General features: G+C 45.7%; 1 protein-coding gene across 1 annotated transcript in view; it reads left to right on the top strand.

Moving 5' to 3' along the window:
- The window catches only part of LOC147890550 (RNA demethylase ALKBH10B-like), a 41,257-nt gene extending 22,359 nt beyond the window's left edge, over positions 1 to 18,898 (top strand). The window contains exon 7 of the mRNA XM_087391026.1: positions 17,491 to 18,898. Within this exon, the coding sequence (XP_087247152.1) occupies positions 17,491 to 18,418 (928 nt within the window). The 3' untranslated portion in view covers positions 18,419 to 18,898. The remainder of the gene's footprint in view (positions 1 to 17,490) is intronic.
- The last annotated feature ends 584 nt before the right edge of the window (positions 18,899 to 19,482 follow it).

Here is a 19,482-nt window from a genome sequence, read left to right as displayed (position 1 = left end):
GGCACTGTGAAGCCATATGCCCAGACTGCTTGCATTCAAAGCAAGCTCCTGCATTTTTCGCGTGGAGGAGATTTGTGGCCTTCTTTTGGCAGGTCACTTGTTTTCCGGTTGGAGGAGGTCTGTTCTAGTGACAATATCTGCTCTCAACATCATGGAGCAGCAGTAGAGAGCCAGTAAGGCTCTCAACATCAGAGTACGCGGATCCCACGCACTGAGGCTACACCGATGGCAGATGCGACTGCATTCGTGGCGGCTACCGTGGGTGTGACTGAGCACATGATAGAGAGGGCATGGCGGGTGGGGAGAGATCCCAACCGAGAGCAACCCTTGATCATACGGTTCCATGACACTCAGGCACGACTTTCAGCTCTACGACGTAGGTCAGTTCTTCGAGATCAGCCAGCGATCTCTATGGATGAGGACCTCACACCTCTACAGGTTGAGGGGAGGCACTCCTTGCTGCAGTAGCGGGATCAGGCCCGAAAGGAGGGGAAGTGGACAGTGGTACCAAAGGGGAATTTCTTACAGGCCCCCGTAGGGCACTTGTCCCCTCCCCTACATAGGGAAGCGGGGTCTATGAGACTCAGATATCCAAGACCCTGTCTTGCACCATTTGGAACTGTAATGGTACCTTATGGCAAGAACCAAGGAAGTTCTTGAAATCCTATACAGGTCACGACATACTATTTTATACAGAGACACATCAGAGTCCAGAGCGCCCTCTTTGAGTAGTCAACGGATATACATGGGAGTTTGCCTACAGAGATGAGACGAGGGGTACAGGAGGAGTTCAAGGTTTAGGTGGAGTTGCAATCCTTTTCAGATCCACACTTCTGGGGACCATTTCAGTAGAGCAGAAAGATACATATTCCAGATTTCTTTGGATCCGGATTCGGCACATAGACAGCCAAGATCTGTTTGTCGCAGTTTGCTACTTTCCCCCTGAGACCTCCCACTTTGCTAGAGATATCTGAGGTGATGATGAGACATCCCCATTTGCTACTCTTTATCAATCCATCGTTGACTTCTCTAGCCGCGGAGAAGTGCTCCTAGTGGGGGACTTCAACGCGAGGACAAGGGCCCGTTAGGTACCACTTCTTGACTTCAAAGATGATTCTACTCTATTGCCAAATATTAACCTTGAGGAGGCAGGTATGCTACGGGTTTGGGCTGACAGACGAGGTCCATTCTCATCTTATGGGTAGGCCCTATTAGATCTCGTCAGGATATATGATCTCATTATCTATAATGGTCTTGACAGATGGCTTGCCTCAGGTGGTTTCACATGCTTTCCACATGGGGGGGGCTCTAGCGTTGTTGATTACATCTCGCATCACTGACTTCACTGTAGCAACTCTCCCCCCGGGAGCTGATCATACATACCTTTTCTTTAGCATCTCCACCCCTCTTTGCAAAGCACCTTCCACCTTCTTACTCCACCTACCACGATATATGCTTTGATCATGATCATTCACCTTCTTACTCTGGCCATCTGTGGATACTTCTCGCTCATATTGTCTTCATACCCCTTTTAGAGGTGCCCTTGTCACCCGATCACTACACGAGGTTGGCATTCACGCTTTCCCCCACACCACCCGCTCCACCCGTCCACCACCCCCTGGGACCGTACCCTGTAATAGTTGGTACGATGATGAGTGTAAGGCTTTACGCCATCAACTCAGATTTGAAAGAAAAAATAGTCTTCCGAGCGCACCAAATATGCTACGCGAGTATCGTAGATTGGTACGGAGGAAGAAACTAGACTTTGTTCGTTGGAACGAGGAGGAGCTACTGAACATTTTGTTTAGTAACAACTCTAAGGACTTGCGGAGATTTCTAGAAGGACGGTCCCCTCCGCTACTCGTTGACACTCAGATCTGGTTTGATTATGCACGCACACTTTATGGCATCCCAAATCAGCCAGTCCCTAATCTCTCACACATGCCTCGTCCCACATCCTGCACTCTTCACTAGAGAAGGAGTAAAGGATGCCGTAATGAAACTTCATAATGGCCAAGCGAAGGATCATGAGGGGTTATGCACTAGCCCCGATCTTAGCAAAGCTTTTTAATGAAGCTGTTTGTTTGGGGTTTCCACACACTTGGACCATTAACACTATCTTACCCATCCACAAGGCAAGGGATCCCATGAGCCTGGAGAAATACAGGGCCATTATGATTGGACATGTCATGTCCAAGATTTATGCATCAGTACTTGACTCCGAGGTTAGCAGATTTGCAGAGTGTGGAGGACTTAGAGCTGCAGGACAGGCCGGATTTTGGCGTGATCATGGAACCATGGATCACATTCTCACGCTCAGATGTATCATCGAGGAGGCGAGGGCACAGAAGCAGAGGGTTTATTGTTGCTTTGTGGATTTCTGCAAGGCATTTGACATGGTTCCGAGAGCCCGCCTCATACGGCATCTACTGAAGTTGGGTTATGACGAGGGGATCATTTGGGCCGTCATGGCACTTTACAAGAGAGTTTTAGGCAGAGTTTGTGTAAGATTTGGATGGACAAACGAGATCATGAGCACCATCGGGGTCAAATAAGGTTGTCCTTTGTCGCCTACCTTGTTTGGCCTCTACATTGACGAGCTTAAGACAGTGATGCAGACACAGGGGGGGTAGGTTGCTCTCTTGCGGGCATGTTGATCCAGATATTGCTCTATGCAGATGACGTGGTTCTCTTGTCTTCCTCGGCAGAGTGGCTCCAGAGACACCTAGACGCACTACAGTCCTTTTGTGAGTCTCATGATTTGAAGGTCAACTTGGGTAAAACCAAGGTCATGATCTTTAATAGATCTCGAGCCGTCATGTGTGAGGAGCAGTTCACATTTGAGGGGTCACCTGTTGAGATACTTTCATCATACACTTATCTTGGGGTTATCTTTTCCGGACCTAGCTTCACTATGAGACCCGCGATGCAGGCACACTTGAGCAGAGGGTATGCTTCATTGGCTAGACTAGAGAGGCAGTGCTTCCGCTCGCACTTTCAGGATCCACGCACCAAGGGTTTGCTTTTTGACTCCTTGGTTCGCCCAGCAGGGATGTACGGCAGCGCTTGTTGGGGGCTCGACTTATCGGATATAGAGTGGGCCCGTGTGGAGCGGTTACAGGTTCTCATGTTATCACGGATGATTCGTGGTAAGCCATGCGTTCCTCATGAAATCATTCAAGCTAATTTTGGGTCACCCCCTTTACAGCTAGATGCCGCATTTCAGGTCATCACGTACTTGTACCGAGTTAGGGAATATGGGGATTACACCTCGAGACGTAGCAGGCTACCATGGATAGCTCTATCCTCTTCTATGGCACTTGCAGCACGAGGGGACCAGAGGTGCTGGTATGCATGTATAGAGAGATGGTTTGAGCAACTAGTGCTTCACATGGATAGACTATCTCCCTTCCAATACAGCATGGATGCTCCGTTCTCTCCCCTCTATCACACGAGGTCAACCAGGTTATCCGTGAGGATCAACTATAGCTACACACATTTCGGACCTGGTTGGGACCGAGTGAACTCCCAGTGAAGCTTAGCTTCTACAGAGATCACTTCTTACAAATCACAACGGAGGGTTTCATTGACCCACCAGGATACACGCAAATTTTTCTACCCCACTCGCTGAGGGTCTCTTTTAGGCAGTTCTGGGTCTCTTCACATAGACTTCGCATTGAGAGCGGCAGAGCAGAGCGACTACCCAGGGAGAGGCGCATATGCACACTGTGTAACATGGTTGAGACAGAGGGGCATTTCATCTTCAGGTGTCCTGTTTACTATGAGATCCGAGGGCATTTCCACTGCCTCTTCAGGGATAGCTATGGGATTTTGGCCCGTTTCCTCTCCTACCCGGATCAGTTGTGTTTGGTAGGTTTCATTCATGAGGCACTCAGACACCGTGAGAGGATACTCCGAGCACGGAGACAGGAGCAGACTTCTTCCTCGGTTGATCCCTCTCAGAGCTCTATCACGGAGTTCTTTAAGCTAGATCACATGGACCTCCACGAGACGAGGCCTCGACATGATTGTGACCCGGAGCCTATGACCCGACAGCTCAGACAGAGGGTCGACACACAGATCACACTTGGGGACATCCCCTCCTTGTTTCGAGTCGGAGCCTGACCGACGAAGTCACAGTAGCCCTGGTCAGATGCAGAGCTACAACCAGGAGACGTGCCAGGACCGCACCTCTGAGTGGCTGACATCACTCTATTGCCGACTTCATGCCTCCACTGCCTCATCCATCCTGATATCTTGCTGCCGCTGATGATGATGATGCTGAGATTGATATATAGTCGACCATGGACATGACTATGTTGTACTTAGGACTTGGTACTGCCATTTTGCATTTTTGCATTTTGCATTGGTATGGATGCTCGTTTAGTAGCTCCACTACCATAGCTTGTTGTATCAGGATTTTCACAGTCTCATAGACCCATCGGTCTTCTGAAGACTTTAATAAACTTTCTTTCTTTCTTTCTTTCTTACAGCCGTATCCTCAAGGCCGATTGAGAAGATCCATTACTGAGCTAGCTCTCCTTGTGTTTCTCTCTCTCTCTCTCTCTCTCTCTCTATCTATCTATCCATCTCTCTCTCTCTCTCTCTCTCTCTCTCTCTCTCTCTCTCTCTCTCCACACCATATAGAGTGTACAAGCTCCCATTTCAGCTTGTAAAAAGCACTCCCCATGGAAACATTATTGACAGGAGCCGAATAAGAAGCCGGGGTGGGATTATCCGTGTTGCACAAAATGCAAAAGCGATTCGAATTGCCATTTGGTCTCGGTGGACAAACCACCTTGCCAAGAGAAGCTGCAATTTTTGGCAATAGAGACGCCATGCACTGAGGAAAATCTACCTCTACCCATATAAGGCAGCGGTGTCGAATCAATGCCTGATAATCCCTGGTAGGAGACCAGGGCAAGACATGGACCATCTGTTGGCCATAGAAGAGTGGAGAGTGCTCCAGCAAAACCTGTCTGTGCTCTTCATCAGCCATGATGATCTTAAAAAAACCTCTCGCTGCATAGTGGACTGTTTTGACATAACACCCACCCAGGGTTCTAGTCAACCAATTGCCCACATCCGCAGTAGCAAGCATACGTCCAGGAAAGAAAATAATAATGGCATGCTTGGCGTATTCCTTGACAGGATCAAAGATGTCATCTACCTCAACCATGATACTTATAGTGGGAAGTGGATCTTTCCAACCCTTGCGGGTATCCTCAAAACCTTCATGCATCACTTTGTAGACAAGCTGAGCCTTTGTAGAGGCATAAAACGGGTCATCTTGACCCATCAACTGCTTCTGTTTTTTGTTGGAAACTGACTTGTCTTTTTGAAAAGTCTTCTCATAAGGACAGTCCGCCATTTGATCCAGGGAAAAGGAAAGGCAATGAAACTAAGAGGAAAATGCGAGGGCAGAGAAAATAGGAAAAGGAGAAAAGTCTGTACGGAAGGAAGGCTGACAGCTAAAGAACAGCAAGGAGAAAAAGACAGCAGAGAGGGGAGGAGAAGGGGCAGCAGAAAGCCTATACGGACAGCAAGGGAAACAGTACGGATGATAGGGGAACCTGTACAGACAAACTGAGAGGGACTGCAGGAGGAGCTGTACGGATGGCAAGGGAACCTGTACGAACAGCAGGACATAGCCGTACAGTATGTACAGACGTGTCAGAATTGTATGGATGGCGAGGCAAAATGGGTTGTACGGAAGTCCAGGCCAAAGCGTACGGACGTCAAGGGCCTGCACGGATGGGGGCTGCCGGATCTGAACGGACAGTGAACTCTGTACGGATGGGGGCTAAACGGACGTTCAGAGCTGTACGGAGGCTGGCACGAAACCCGACGGGCTGCAGGGCAAAAAAATCACACGATGGCGGTCCACACGCACGCACGCACGCACGCCCGCCCGCTTGCCTGCCCCGATCCACCCACTTTTACTTATGCTAGGAGATCAGGAACACATGGGACGGTGCACGCTTCCACTACTAGGCTAGAGAAGCAGTTCGGGTTTCTTCCTCTCGCCAAGGAGGATTGTTAGCTGGAACAGTCAAGATCTTGGCGGAAATCCGTGTTGGAATGACCTCCCCACTTGTGAGACCGTATATGAGGAGGACATGGGGGAGGATGACATATAATGCTAGATGAGACAAAGAGGTTGAGATTAGGGCTGCCATGTGTGCAGCAGACTGCCTGCCACATGGGCAGCACATAGACCTTCTGTGTAGCCAAGGTTGTGAAGGCACTTGGGCTGGTATAGCAGCAGGTACAGCAGATATGAATGGTACTGCAGGAGGTACAGCAAGAACTGGATAGGTGTGAAGGCACTTGGGCTGGTACAGCAGCAGGTACAGCAGATGAATGGTACTGCAGGAGGTACATCAGTAGCAGGAGGTACAGCAAGAACTGGATAGGTGTTGACAAGACAAGGCACCTGCAGCAGCAGGACAGCACGACTGATTGCAGAGGCTACTGAAGGCTGGCTGTGGGGCTGGAAAGAGCTCATTTATGAGCCCAAATGGAGGGCCAGAGATGTGCATGAGGTAGGCACAGGTGGGGGCCTTTATTGGCCCCCGCGTTGCAGCCTGGTTGGCCAAACATACTGCTGCCGGACTGATCCGCAGCAGACTGGTCGGCGAAATCTGGCTAGAAGTTGGGTGGAACAATAGGGCATTGGGCCCTATAAAAGGGCCTGAATGCAGGGTCATTTGCCAATTCTGGACAGGGCTGCATCTACAGCAGCAAAAGAGGACGTACGAGTCTACTCGGCCTGCAAATCTATTCACCTAAATGAAGAGCAGCGAGAGTACCACATCAATGGAATGGTTTTGCAGGAGCACGAGTCCCTGACATACACCAGACCAAGGTGCACACCTACACGCGTGGGAGAGCATAAGGAGTGCATGAAGGGGAGCTTTGTTTGCAGTACACATCAGAGCATATTTTGCAGGAGTGCTCAACCTAGAGCAGCCACTGAAGTCTGACAGGAGCTACACAATGATCTAGGAAGAGACTACAGCAGAGGGATCAGCAAACAGAGCCTCTTCGTGGTGGCTTACCTCAGCATGTGTTTGCTGATGGTGTTCTCACAGTTTTGCCTATATTTTGTACTTGGACATCACCTCTATTTAAGAGTTTTTTTTGGCTACATATCTGTGTGTATTCTCCCCATATCTGAAGTGCTTCCTCTTATGCATACGTGCATCTCCATTATCTCTTGTATCTGGTTTGATCAGAGACAGGAGTAGTTCCTAACTCTCGTTCTTCTATTGCCTCCTGAGCCTCACATTCTTTGTCCTCTTTTGCTTTTTTTTTATTTTATTACTGCATTTGCATCATGGCTTGCATCATTGCTATCATGGCAGATGGAATCATATGCGCCTTTGGTGCCGTTTGCTACTGGCAGAGGTGCTGCTGGTGAGGCTCTACATACTTTTCACGTCGTCTCACCCTTCGTGCCAGTGTTCTTCGCTGATGGTTGATTTTCCAGAGCACGTGTCTACCATAAACTAGTACATGCTCCCTAAAGTGCTCCTTACTATCTTAGGAAAGCAAAAGCTGAAGCTCTAATACCAATGTAACAGACAAGGTAGTTTTGTTTCTCTCTCTCTCTAGCGTGTTACCAAAGGGGTTGCATACCAGAGAGGGTGTGAGGGAATGCTCCCCCTCTAGCATGTTACCAGAGGGGGTGCATACCAGAGAGGGTGTGAGGGAATGCTCCCCCTCTGTAGAGAGTCTTTACTGTTATTACTGTTTGCCAATAGGCTGAGAATAAAACTGTTTCCAATGGCTGAGAATACGAGCTTTAAGTGAAGGACTGTCCCTCCTATAGGATGGAGATGAAGAGAGGTATTATCAATGAAAGTGACAAAATAGTAAAATATACCAACTGCATGGGACCACACACATCACTGTGAATCAAATAGAAATTGCGAGATGCACCAACTCTCCCATCCCTAGGAAAAAATCAAGGTTAGTTTGAGGATCTGCTGCCTCCTCATCTTTGCTTGAGTGTTCTTCCCTTGCCTCCTTTAACTAAGCTTTGAGCTTTTCATTTTCTGCCATAATCACTTTTACTGTGTAGGCAGCTGAGGCAAAAGCCTCATATGGCCTTTGAGCCACTACCGTCAATCTGGTCTTCACATTGGTTCACATTTCTTGTGATGTTTCTATCAGCTGAGTCTTCAGTTCACCAATTTCTGCGCCTGTCATAAACACTCCATCCACTTCATGTGACATAGCTTTGAGTTGGATCTCTACACCCTCCAATGCTTCTTTCTTTAGCAATCACTGTATCAACCTGTAACTCTACATAATCTTTAGATAGTCTTTGCAACTGAGTAAAAAATGCATCTAAGCCACTTTTGCACTAGTGGTAAACACTCCTACATTGTCAACTGTTTAGTTAGCTGCTGAATCTCCTCTTCTTTCTGAATTTTATACTTTTCAAACTCCTTTTTCTGACTCAACAACTGTTCCTTTAACTCCTTGATCTGGTTTCCTTCCTGCTGGTTGACATCAATCTTTCTGTGTAATTCCTGCTTATCCTTCTGTCGGACTGAATAATTTGTTTGTATTTCATTTTACTGCTCATGGAAATGTTTCAACACCCTCATGGCATAATCCACCTCTTTCGTAGAAACTTTCCTCGACAACTCTGCTTCAGAGCCTGATGTTTGTGCCGTGCTTTGTTGTATCCCCGGTTCAGACAGCACAGGTAAATTGCTATCAAATTGCTCCTTGAGATTGGTTGCCAGTGCCTTTTTGACATTAAGCTTAATCTTCCTTTCTTTATGGGTCTCCTGCATATTCTTCAAAAGCTCACTACCTCCAATTGGTACATCCCACAGACTCTGCGCCAAGCTTTTTCCAAAAACCATCCTGTGCGCTTCCTCAATGGTATACTTGGCCTCTTTTAAATCTTCACTTACTTTCCACTTCTCCTCATATGTGGATGCCTTTTGCATATGCGGATCTCTTCTTGCTTTGGTTCTGGTTTCTTCATTAGTACTTGGCATCTCCTTTATAATCACCAAATCATGCTGTAATAAATGGACCAACTTTGGAATGATTTTTGGTACGTGTTAAAGTTTTCTTACCAACCTCGGTCATCAGCCTGTTGTAAATTATGTTGGCCCAGGAAATGTTGTAGCCCTTCTCATAGAATCTTGAACGTTATACATCAGAAAATAATTTGTAGTTGCTGCTGGCTAACTAAACTCCCGAAGCATGTTTGATTCGACATCTTTATCATAAGATATCTCCTCTTGAATCAATGGTATCCGAAATACGTGAGATATAATTCCTAGGTTTGCCACCATACCTAGAGCTATGAGTCCTCCCGTACTCTAAAATTCCTCATATTGAGATATTGCCTCAGGCTGCGCCTTCCAGATATTCCAAGGTAGACTGGCGTACTCCATCAGGCCGACCTCCCCCAGCCAGGGTTCTGATATTCCTCCATGTTGACAAACAAGTGAGTCGGACTGCAGTCGGATTTGAGAAACCTGCCAGAACTGTATGATCTGCATCACCCCCAATTGTAGTCTCATCTTCATCATTCTTGTATTTTCCACTTGACAAATGCAAATCATTACTGCCCCCATGCTTGTGTTTTCACATACTCTAGCTCCAACCACCTTCTGCTTTGAGTCGGATCATTACCAAAATATGGTTTAAGCCTAAAACCATTGGCTGGCTTAGGGAAAGTATTGCCATGCAAATCGACTTACTAGAAATGTTTCCTAATTGAGCACTTCCACAATTCTATAAGGTCCATTATATCTCAATCTTAATTTCCTGGATGAGGTCCAAGCTTGGAATTGTACATCAACACCAAATCACCTCTTTTGAACAGTTTGAATTTTATATTCCTATTAATCCAAGCTTGTCTTCTTCTCTGAATGATCTCGGAAATACCTGAACTGATAATCCGATCCTCATCCAACTTCAGCAATTGTTGAATTCTGAAGTTTATGGATTCTTCAGGAGATAACTTATGTCCTGCAGGCGATTCTCAAGCTCCCCACAATAAACTCCATTGGGACAACTGCCTCTGTGCCATACACCAATTTGAAAGGAGTCATTCCTGTGGTTACCTCCAAGCCCCATTTGTGAAAAGGTTCAAGTGGAAGAATAGGTTGATGAGGCATCCTCTCTTTTGGTGAAGGTTTCCCATCTCTCTGACATGAACCAGATGATTAAAATCATTTGCTCCAGTGGTCACAGCCTACTACTGGAGTCCGCAACTCCTTGTTGAGACCTTTACAAAAATAGTCTTCCAACTGTTCTTTAGAAGGTCTTTGCGGTGCTGCTAGCCTTCGATACATGTTTCTAAATTTTTGTGCATAATCCTCCACTAATAAGTCTTTCTGCTTCATGTTGCGAAGCCTTTTAAGCACTGCCTCCGATGTTTTTAACTTTCGAAATCTTCCCAAGAAAGATACCTTCAGCTCATCATATGTAGCAAACTGTGGTAGCCTAATTGCATGAACTAGCTCATTGCTCTCCCTTCCATTGTGGGTGCAAACTGGTCCTTCTTTACTACAACTGCTAATCCTTGGAAACTGCTTGCAATCCATCGGGTCTCGAACTGCCCTACATGATTGTCAAGGTCTTGTCCTTTTTTCCCTTCGAACTTTGCGGCTTTTATTAGTGGATTTGGGTTTGCCATGATGATAGGTGGTGGACTAGGTTGTCTCCTTCTTGGATGAGGTGGCAGTGGATTGAACAAGTTTTTTCAGGCTGCAACACAAACTCTTGCTGCTACATAAGATCCATAGGTAGTTCTAATGAAAACTTCTGATGGTGGCGCTAGGGTTAGGCTTGGATTTGCTTCCTCCACTTTTAAATACTCCGAACTCCGAGTAGAATCCGTAGAAGATCCTTTCTACTTGGCACATAGTTGACATCCTCACTGCTTTCTCTATCTTGTTGTTGTTGGAGGTCGGTTTGACTTGAGGCGTCGAACCTGACTCTTGCCCTTGGTAAAATAGGTGTGGCCTCTTTGGGTAGGAGTCTCTTGTTCTCCTGTGTCTGACATTCTCTACCCAATCCGAATTCAATCGGAGCTTGTGTGATCTTCTTTTGCTGTACTATCTTTCATATTAATTGCTTGCAGATCTCCTGTCTTTCATCAATTCCCTTCCAAGATGGAAGCGACCTCTTCATTGTTGATTCGCACCCAGCCGTCTTACCTTCATTGTCGTTCTCCTTTGCCAATTTCATCAAGATCTTCATCAATACTTAATTTGCTCTTTTCGCTTGCCCATTCCCTTGTGGGTTGCAAGCCTGCATCCGCTTCGTCTTGCTCTCTTTCTTCCCCGCCTTGCCGTTGCTTTCGCATATCTTGCTAGCACTTTCCGACACATGGCATCAACCTTCCTTGATCCTTTCCATCTCGAAGGCTTTTTTGATCTCGAACCAACTGCAGGATCGCCAAATGTGTTCAGGGTGGTTATACCCAGAGCACTTCTACATCAGACTTCAAACAAATACTTCCCATTGAGAGTTTAGACACATAGTCGGAATCCAATTAGACAGAAATCAGAACAGATAACAACTCAATAGCGCATTGAGAATAGTAGATACAAATCAGAAAGTGTTCTCCATGCATTCATCATTATCAGATTACAATAAAAGGTCAGAATAGAACTGATAACCATAGCATCATTGCAATGCGATTCATCTCTGAATCCTGTCCGACTACTAAGACTCATTAGCACGAGTCCAGTAGTTACATGCATATATAACTGAATAACTGTTTTAGTACGCTAACTATGACAACTAACCCCTAAGGATACTACTTAGGACTAGAGCTAGTTATAGGTGCCTAGCTAATCCCTAACAATACCTGTAGTGGAAGAGGAAGCTGCACTTGAAGTAGCATTAGACCCATCACCAGATGAGCCTGAGGTAGTACCAGATGTACCAGAAGCAGGAGGTCTAGTGGGTTTGACCTTAGTACCTGTAGCAATATTCCAAAGATTCTTGGCAACCAAAACATGCCTCATCATATAAGACCACATGGGGTAATTTGTGCCATCAAGTTTGTCCTCAGACCCAAGCATCCCAAACAAGTCATCCTTATTGCCAGCCATAGTGCAAAAATGCAAGGCAAAGGAACCAAGTGACAATGCAAATGTGAGGAGTGCAATCTCCCAAATCCAAAGGCAAACTACTGCACAAGCTTCAAAGCTTTTTCACTGCAAATGTGTTGCTGTCACAAAGTGTATCTGCTGCAAAAAGATTTCCAAAGGCAAGACGAGGCCTTCCAAGGCAACACGGAGCCTTTCCACAATTCCAAGGAACCAAAGAAAGGACTGTTTTTCTGGAAATAAAAGAATTCAATGCAGTAGGAGCTTACCAAGTGATGTAGACCCAATTACAGCAAGAAAAAGGCTCCAAACTCGAGCACAGGTAGTCACCCTTGTAGGATAGGTGAAATGGACAGCAAATGGCAACTGAGGGTGCCAAAAGAAGCTGGAAAATGAAATTACAGCAAGAGTAGATGCCCCACAACTGTCAAGAGCTTATGTGGAGGCTCCCACAAGCAAAGGCCAGCAGAAGAAGGCCTCAAAATGAATGCAGCAACAATCTGAGGTGACAAGCTCGCAGCCCGAGGTGTAAAAACAGCAAATGAGAGCAAGAGGCGTCAAGAGAGGTCTCCAAAATGCAGCAGGAGGTTCCAATTGACAAAGTCGGCTGAGGTAAGTGCTAAAAAAAGCAGCAGCAAGTTCCACGTGTGAAGGGCAGTTGATTTGAGGCTCCAAAATGCAGCCGTAGGTCCCGAAATGTTCAAGTCGGCTAGATAGAGTGCTCCGAAATGCTGTAGCAGCCCACACATGTGAAAGGCGGCTATTTGGAGCACTTGCAGGTGCTAGAACAGGCCAGCTGAAGCTTTAAATGCACCGAAATCCTGAATCAGGTCCTAAATGGAGCACTTGTGATAGTCAGCTATGCAGCAGCAGCACCAAAAGGGCGTCCGCTGGCATTGTCACCGCCGTCGCGGTTGATGTGGCTGGAGTAGTTATGATGGCTTGGGGTTCAGCTCCATCCCTGTCGCAATCCCCACGACTCCCTCAACACCAAGTGACTCTGAACCTTCATTTTCCACAACGGGTAGTTGGTCTCTTCGTGCTTGCATGTCTCACCAAAATTTGGGATTTGGTATCTATCGGCCATAATAATGAACTAAAGTAGGAAAAGGGTTTTAGAGTGTTGTACACCTGTCTGAACTTGAGCCTCCCACCTGGGTACAATCCTTTAGGTGTCTACTTGAACTAGAGTCTCCCCTCTGGGTACAATCCTTTAGACACCAAAGCTAATTCCTCCTAGTAATGAATCAAGGCTGTCCTTCAGCAAGGTCCTTGCCTTCAAGCTCCACTTCTGGCTTCATCCAGTATGTGTACCTCACAACATTACTGTGTATGTGCAGACTAGCAAATAGACTGTGCTCAGAAACAAATATATAAGCAACACTTTATTTTTCCGTCCGTCCACAAATTGGACAAAATACAATGCCAAAAAAGGTTCTCCTACTATATGCCTAGCACCTCTAGATCTCTGAGCCCGCATGCTCCACTGAGTGTATGTAGACTCTCCATCCAAAGGATCTCTCCACCTTGTTGTCTAGAACCTCAGCCTAGGTGGGCTGCCACTCAAGCTCAGTCTGCAACTCCTTCAGGGTCACCTTCATCGCCTGTGTATAGGCCCAAGGCTTCCCTTCTTGCTTCTGCTGTCTGCTCTTTGAGGCCTGCTCCAGATGATGGGACATGAGGCGAAATGCCTCCTTCTTTATAGGGCACAAGGCCCTCCAAATGGACCGACCAGGAGGGGGGAAATAGCTGACCCATGCAGCCCCCCCTAGCCGACTTTTGCATGTCTGTCAGTTGACCTGGTTTTAGCCCCAACCAGCCCAACCAGGCCCTATATAAGGGCAAGGGCCTGCCCCCTTCAGCCCTTTCTTTCTGGCCTCCTGTACCCTGCTGGTCCTGCCTCTATCCAGGGCATATGTCAGCCCCAAACACTGCTCCATCACCTGCTCCAGGGGTCCCACCATGTAGCCGTACAATTGCACCACCTCAGCATTATCCTGCAGACACTGGATCCGTCTTGCAACTTCCGTACTGCTTGCGTGGCAACTCCGTACACTCTCAGGCCTCCCTTCCCAGCCAGGTATGGTTCTAGATGTGCTGCCCCCATGACAGCCATGATGCTGTTCATGTGGCAGCCCCTTAACTCTTTCCCTTGTCGTCCGGATAGTTCCCACATGGCAACCGGAATGCTGCCCATGTGGCATTCCCTCAAACCCTAGGTTCACCTTCCCAATGCTCTCCTCATATGGGGGCTTTTAGACGGGGAGGTGACCTCTATATTTCCAACATGTAGTCTTCATATCTTGTCCAGCAGCAGGCCTACGGAGACACCTAGAGGCCGTAGAGGTGTTCTACAATGAGAGTCTTGACAATCAACCTTGGTAAAGGGGCATGGTTTTGGGCCACTTTCTCCGCAAATCCACTTTCTTGATCGGGTCTGCATCTGTCCCTATTTGATTGATATGTGGCACACAGAGAGACCCTATTGAGACAAATCAAACAACAAGATATGACAGTCCCATAGGAGACAGAGATATACGGGAAATATTGCATAGCTTGCTACACTTTCGAGTCAGCTCCCAGTTCACAATGGAGTGGAGGAGGAGCTAGAGGATATGAAAGTATTGTGGATTAGTGGGAAGAGATGATGTGGAGGTGTGGAGCCAGAGACACGGAGACCACGCATGGTGCAGAGGTTGACTAGAGCACTCACGATGGAGGTCTAGTCTATCTCGGCTCTACGTATAGGGGACCGTCAGAGTCAAGCTGTCACCCTCGATATGGCCCGTTGGATATAGAGATCACGGAGGCCCCCCCACACACAAAACCACCACCACAGCAAGAGTCGACCTGGTACAGAGATACGTGATATCTTCACATCAGTGTGACCAGAAAATACGTTTCGGGGGCTAGAAACATTCCCTCCCACACACAGTATAGAATGTTGGAAGAATAGGCTCACTAGGGTTTGGATCAAGAACATCCCTGAGAAAATGTGCTCTTTGAGATGGCTAATTTTGTACAAGGCTACTTGGGCAAATGCCAAGAGCTTCTCCATTGGCGAGGGGGTGGAAACTACAAGAGATGACCTGGTCACAAGGAGGACATCTTTCATTTGTTTTGTAGCTTGCCCAAATGCTAGGAGAGTTTGGAAGATAGTATAATTGCAGTTTGGGGACCTTATTAACTGGAATACCATTTTGTTAGGAGATGCCTCTAACGTTAAATAAGATCTATGGAGTCAAACTAGTTCTCATGCCCTTTGGTTCAATTGGGTGACTAGAAACAACCTCATGTCTGATTCGTGCTTTTTGACAGCAGAGATAGTCGTAGGTGGCACATAGAGCCCATTTTGTTCTCGGCGGGCAAATGGGTGTGAAAGCTTGTTCCGCTATGCAAGAATTCTGATTGGGTAGGACCGCGTTTGCTTGGAGCTCCACAAGCGGATGGGGTCCTACTTAATCAAGATTCTCGACAATGTGCGATCTGAATACAAGAATTTCTGGGGACAAGCAACGGTTTTGGCAAGGAAGGCTATGCCAAAAGGCAATTAGCAATTTTGGCAAGATTTAGAAAGGCAATCAGATGCCTGACGGATGCAAACGGCGAAACATCTGGGCACAAAACGCGATGCGACAGGATGTTTTTGCATGTTTTTTCGCGCTGAATCTGCTCGGTTTTGCTACTGCAGCTTCTTGTGTGCACTGTGTTTAAATTATATATATACATATATATATATTTTTATAGGCGTTTCGCCTATAAAATTCTAGAAACGTTTCTAGAAACATTTCTTGCAACATTGCTTCACATCCCACCAGAGGGTTGCCATGGAACTAGAATAATAGATGATAATCGACCATACACTCAGCAAGGGCTCTGGCGAGCCCTTTGCCTCAGCCCATAGTGGCTTGTATGAGTTAACTTTTTGATTGCACCTTGTCTCATAGGCCGTGAGGCCTCCCAAAGAAGTTGATCTCTCTCTCTCTCTCTCTCTCTCTCTCTCTCTCTCTCTCTCATATGTGGAGAGATGAAAGTACAACTTCATGAAGGTGGGCAATTCTCATTTCTGGATGCCTTATTATTTGACATTTTTTCTCACATGAAACTCTCATTGGATGAAGTTTTCATAAGGTTAATATCATGCATAGCATCCTATTCAGCCCACCCAGGAAAAAGTTATCAGGGCCCTGAAATTATGGCGTTTTGAGGATACAGATGAAATACAAAGCCAAGTTCATGCAGAGAGTTTTATAGCGTGAAAGTATCACAATGTAGTCATCTGCAATTGCCACTGTGTTCTTCAAAGGAGATATAATAGTCGTTCATATGCATACTAACTTGACATGTGAGAAGAATTTTTAAAGACATGTTCTTCTCCATGCAGTCTGTATGATTTGTACATGTAATTGACAACTAAGCAATCCCTCTCTTAGTTCGCTAAATAATTTTGTTCTACATATATACAGCAACCTCATTCTCAAATCTGCAACATGTATTCTCAGACATCAGTCAAACTCTCTCAGATGCACATTAGACAGATCATCAAACAGGACTTTCTGGTTCAGAAGTAAGAGGGGCATTAGTGTCTGTTTCATTAGTTCTAAATCGTTAGCACACGGCTTTTCTATTATTGACACATAAGTCATTATTCAAAGCATTGTTCATCTGGAACATTGCAGACAAAACATCTGCCCTGCTATGGTGCAATTTTTAAAAAGCTGGTAGTATCTTAATCTATCCATGGAATTCAAAAAATCTGCAATGATTTTGTCATTAATTTATGAAAGGTTTACAGTAGCACAGAAATCCCATCGTAAAAGCCATCATCACAAAGTTTTATGAAAGATGACCTTTTCCAAAAAAAACTGCAACCACCCGGAAACATAAAAAAGGCCTTTCTTCTTAGTTCCTCAAGTACATTAGAGACACCAAGCAACAATGTAGTTTGGCTTGTAAAAGTCACATTTTTTAAAAAGATGCCTTAGCAACAAGAAAAGTAAGGAATACTTGAAATCCGGCTTATCAGTTGATGTTATTGCCTGTACACTAGGTATAGTGTCGTAATGACACAGCTACCATATAAAAGTGAAAACATACATGGCACGTCTTGCAATCTGAGGTGAGAGACTTGAAAGTTTAAAGTGCACTGTAATGTTGCTAGGGATACTTATACAAAGCATTGCATCTCCTGCTGGAATATATCTAGCAGGGCAGCTCCTGCTGGAATATATCTAGCAGGGCAGATGTTTTGTCTTCAATCTTCCAGATTAACAATGCATCATCAAGGTCCCTGTCGCTTCTGAACGAAAAAATGCTGTTCGATGATTTGAGAGAGAGCTGGGTCAGTGACTAAAGAATGTTTGGTTAATTCTTGTTTGTATTGATGAACCAGATCTGCACTGTTACTACAAGGAAATAGTGCCTCTGTTGCAAGTCAAGCAATACTTGCATCGCCAGGAAAACGGATTCTCCTAACTTTTGCAAAGGTGCTGGCCAACAAGGTGTCAAATGTGAGCCCTTTGGGTGGCATGCCTTCTTTTACTGGGCCCAACACTGTTTCCACAGCTACAGCTACAGCCACAGCCACAGCCACAGCCACCACCACTGCCATGGCTTGGTTGCCAGTTGGTCGACAACAAGGGTTTGGAAATACTTCTGGTGGACAAGGATTAGTGCCTACAGTGGGCAAGCATTATAGCATACCAGCAGCTTCAGGAGTGCTGCCTATACCTGCAGTGCGATCACCTTCACTTGTGACTCAACAGATTCCTCAACATTTAATTACAGGAAATGCTCAGCCTTTATTTGCAAATCCCGCAAGTCCAGCAGTGCCTTTCCCAGCTGTAGGTGTCATGAGTCAGGGATGGTCTGGTGTTCCCCGAGCAGCAAGGCTTCCTGTTACTGGCACAGGTGTCTTCTTTCCCTCCAGTGCTTCTTCTAGTGGTCCAGGTCGCCCACTTGGTGCACCTCAATCGCAGACTGGAGTAATAATGCTGCCACCTCTTTCCCAAAGATCCAACTCTATGGTAGGTTTTACATCATCTATTGCGGAAGCGTCCAGCCTTGCATACCCTTCGAGTAGGGTGTTGAGGCCTTCCACATCAGCTGACCAGCTTGATCAATTCGCTGAAAGAGCGGCACCTTTCTCATCTTCTAATTCTCTGGGTTCCCATGAACATATGATACCTAGAAGAGCACTGCACAAAGAACCTGTCAATACAAGCCCTAAATCAGAGGCCAATGGCAGTAGAAACCCAAAAGACGAGCATCAGCAAAAAGTTTTTCACCGCTTGAAAACAGGTACTGGAGGAAAAGTTTAATCACTACTGTGGGCAATATTTCATCAGTAAGGTGATTCGAATGCCTTCCCAGCAGGCTGCAGTTTCTGTTGCCCTTGTGGTATTTAATGAATTCTTTGAAGATCTTTCCACAGGCTGAGATCCAATTGTTGTTTTGGGCTAGTTTTCAAGTTCAAAAACAGATTTTTTTTGAGCGGGAAATTTTCTAATGTAAGAGACTATGTACTCAGAGGAGAAAGAGCCTGCATTTTTTCTGTGCAATGCCATTCTTTAATGCACTCAGCAATAGTTCAAGCTCCAGCTGAGATCGCAAGACAATAAAATGTCCAGCATGGTTGTCCTTGGCATGCTTGATGGTATTTAAAAAAATACATGCATCATAGTCAAGCAGCATCCTTTGGTAGAATTAGAGGACGCAATGATTTATCATCCAGATTATTGTGTGTCCATTTCTGGGAGATTTGGCCAGTAAACTACTTGGCATTGGCATCGATATTTAAATTAAAGGTAATTTTTCCCTCGCATAATCTCATCTATCCACAAAAAACTTCTCAAATTGCTTTTTATAATCATGTTCTCAATCTGTATTTTCAAATAAGTACTTGTTGAAAATGCAACTCAAACAACAGTTGTACCGTATTGCTTTATGATGGTGTACTAATGGAAGACACCTTAGAGTGCTCCATGTAGTGTAGTGCTGGTTTTATGATGTAGTTTGCAAATAAAAACCAAAGTGATAAGTATAAAAACCATATGTAATGTGGACACGATGAGCTGATTTGTGTTATCAGCGACAGCAGGGTCAATAGTGTGCACTTTCGATATATCCAGCATCGGCCCGCATATTTTGTTCTTATTGCTTCTGCATTCTATAACCAGCATTGTCTTAAGTATATATCTGCTGTCCTGCTTTGAAAATTCGCATGAACATGAAATATCATGATGTGGATACATTGATTTGAATATTGTTTATTTTCTCGTAAGTCTTATATTACAATTCTATTATTTCTTTAATAATTTTAACGAGTGCACATGTTTCTTTTTCAAGCTTGTCTCCATCAAGAATGGGTAATTGCTTTATGTAC

The sequence above is a fragment of the Dipteris shenzhenensis genome, chromosome 19 (assembly GCF_047967505.1).
Source record: "Dipteris shenzhenensis isolate YYH24624 ecotype China chromosome 19, Dip_SZ_1.0, whole genome shotgun sequence".
Taxonomy (NCBI): domain Eukaryota; kingdom Viridiplantae; phylum Streptophyta; class Polypodiopsida; order Gleicheniales; family Dipteridaceae; genus Dipteris; species Dipteris shenzhenensis.
Note: the sequence above shows the minus strand (reverse complement) of the source record. Positions and strands in the feature narration are given on the sequence as shown.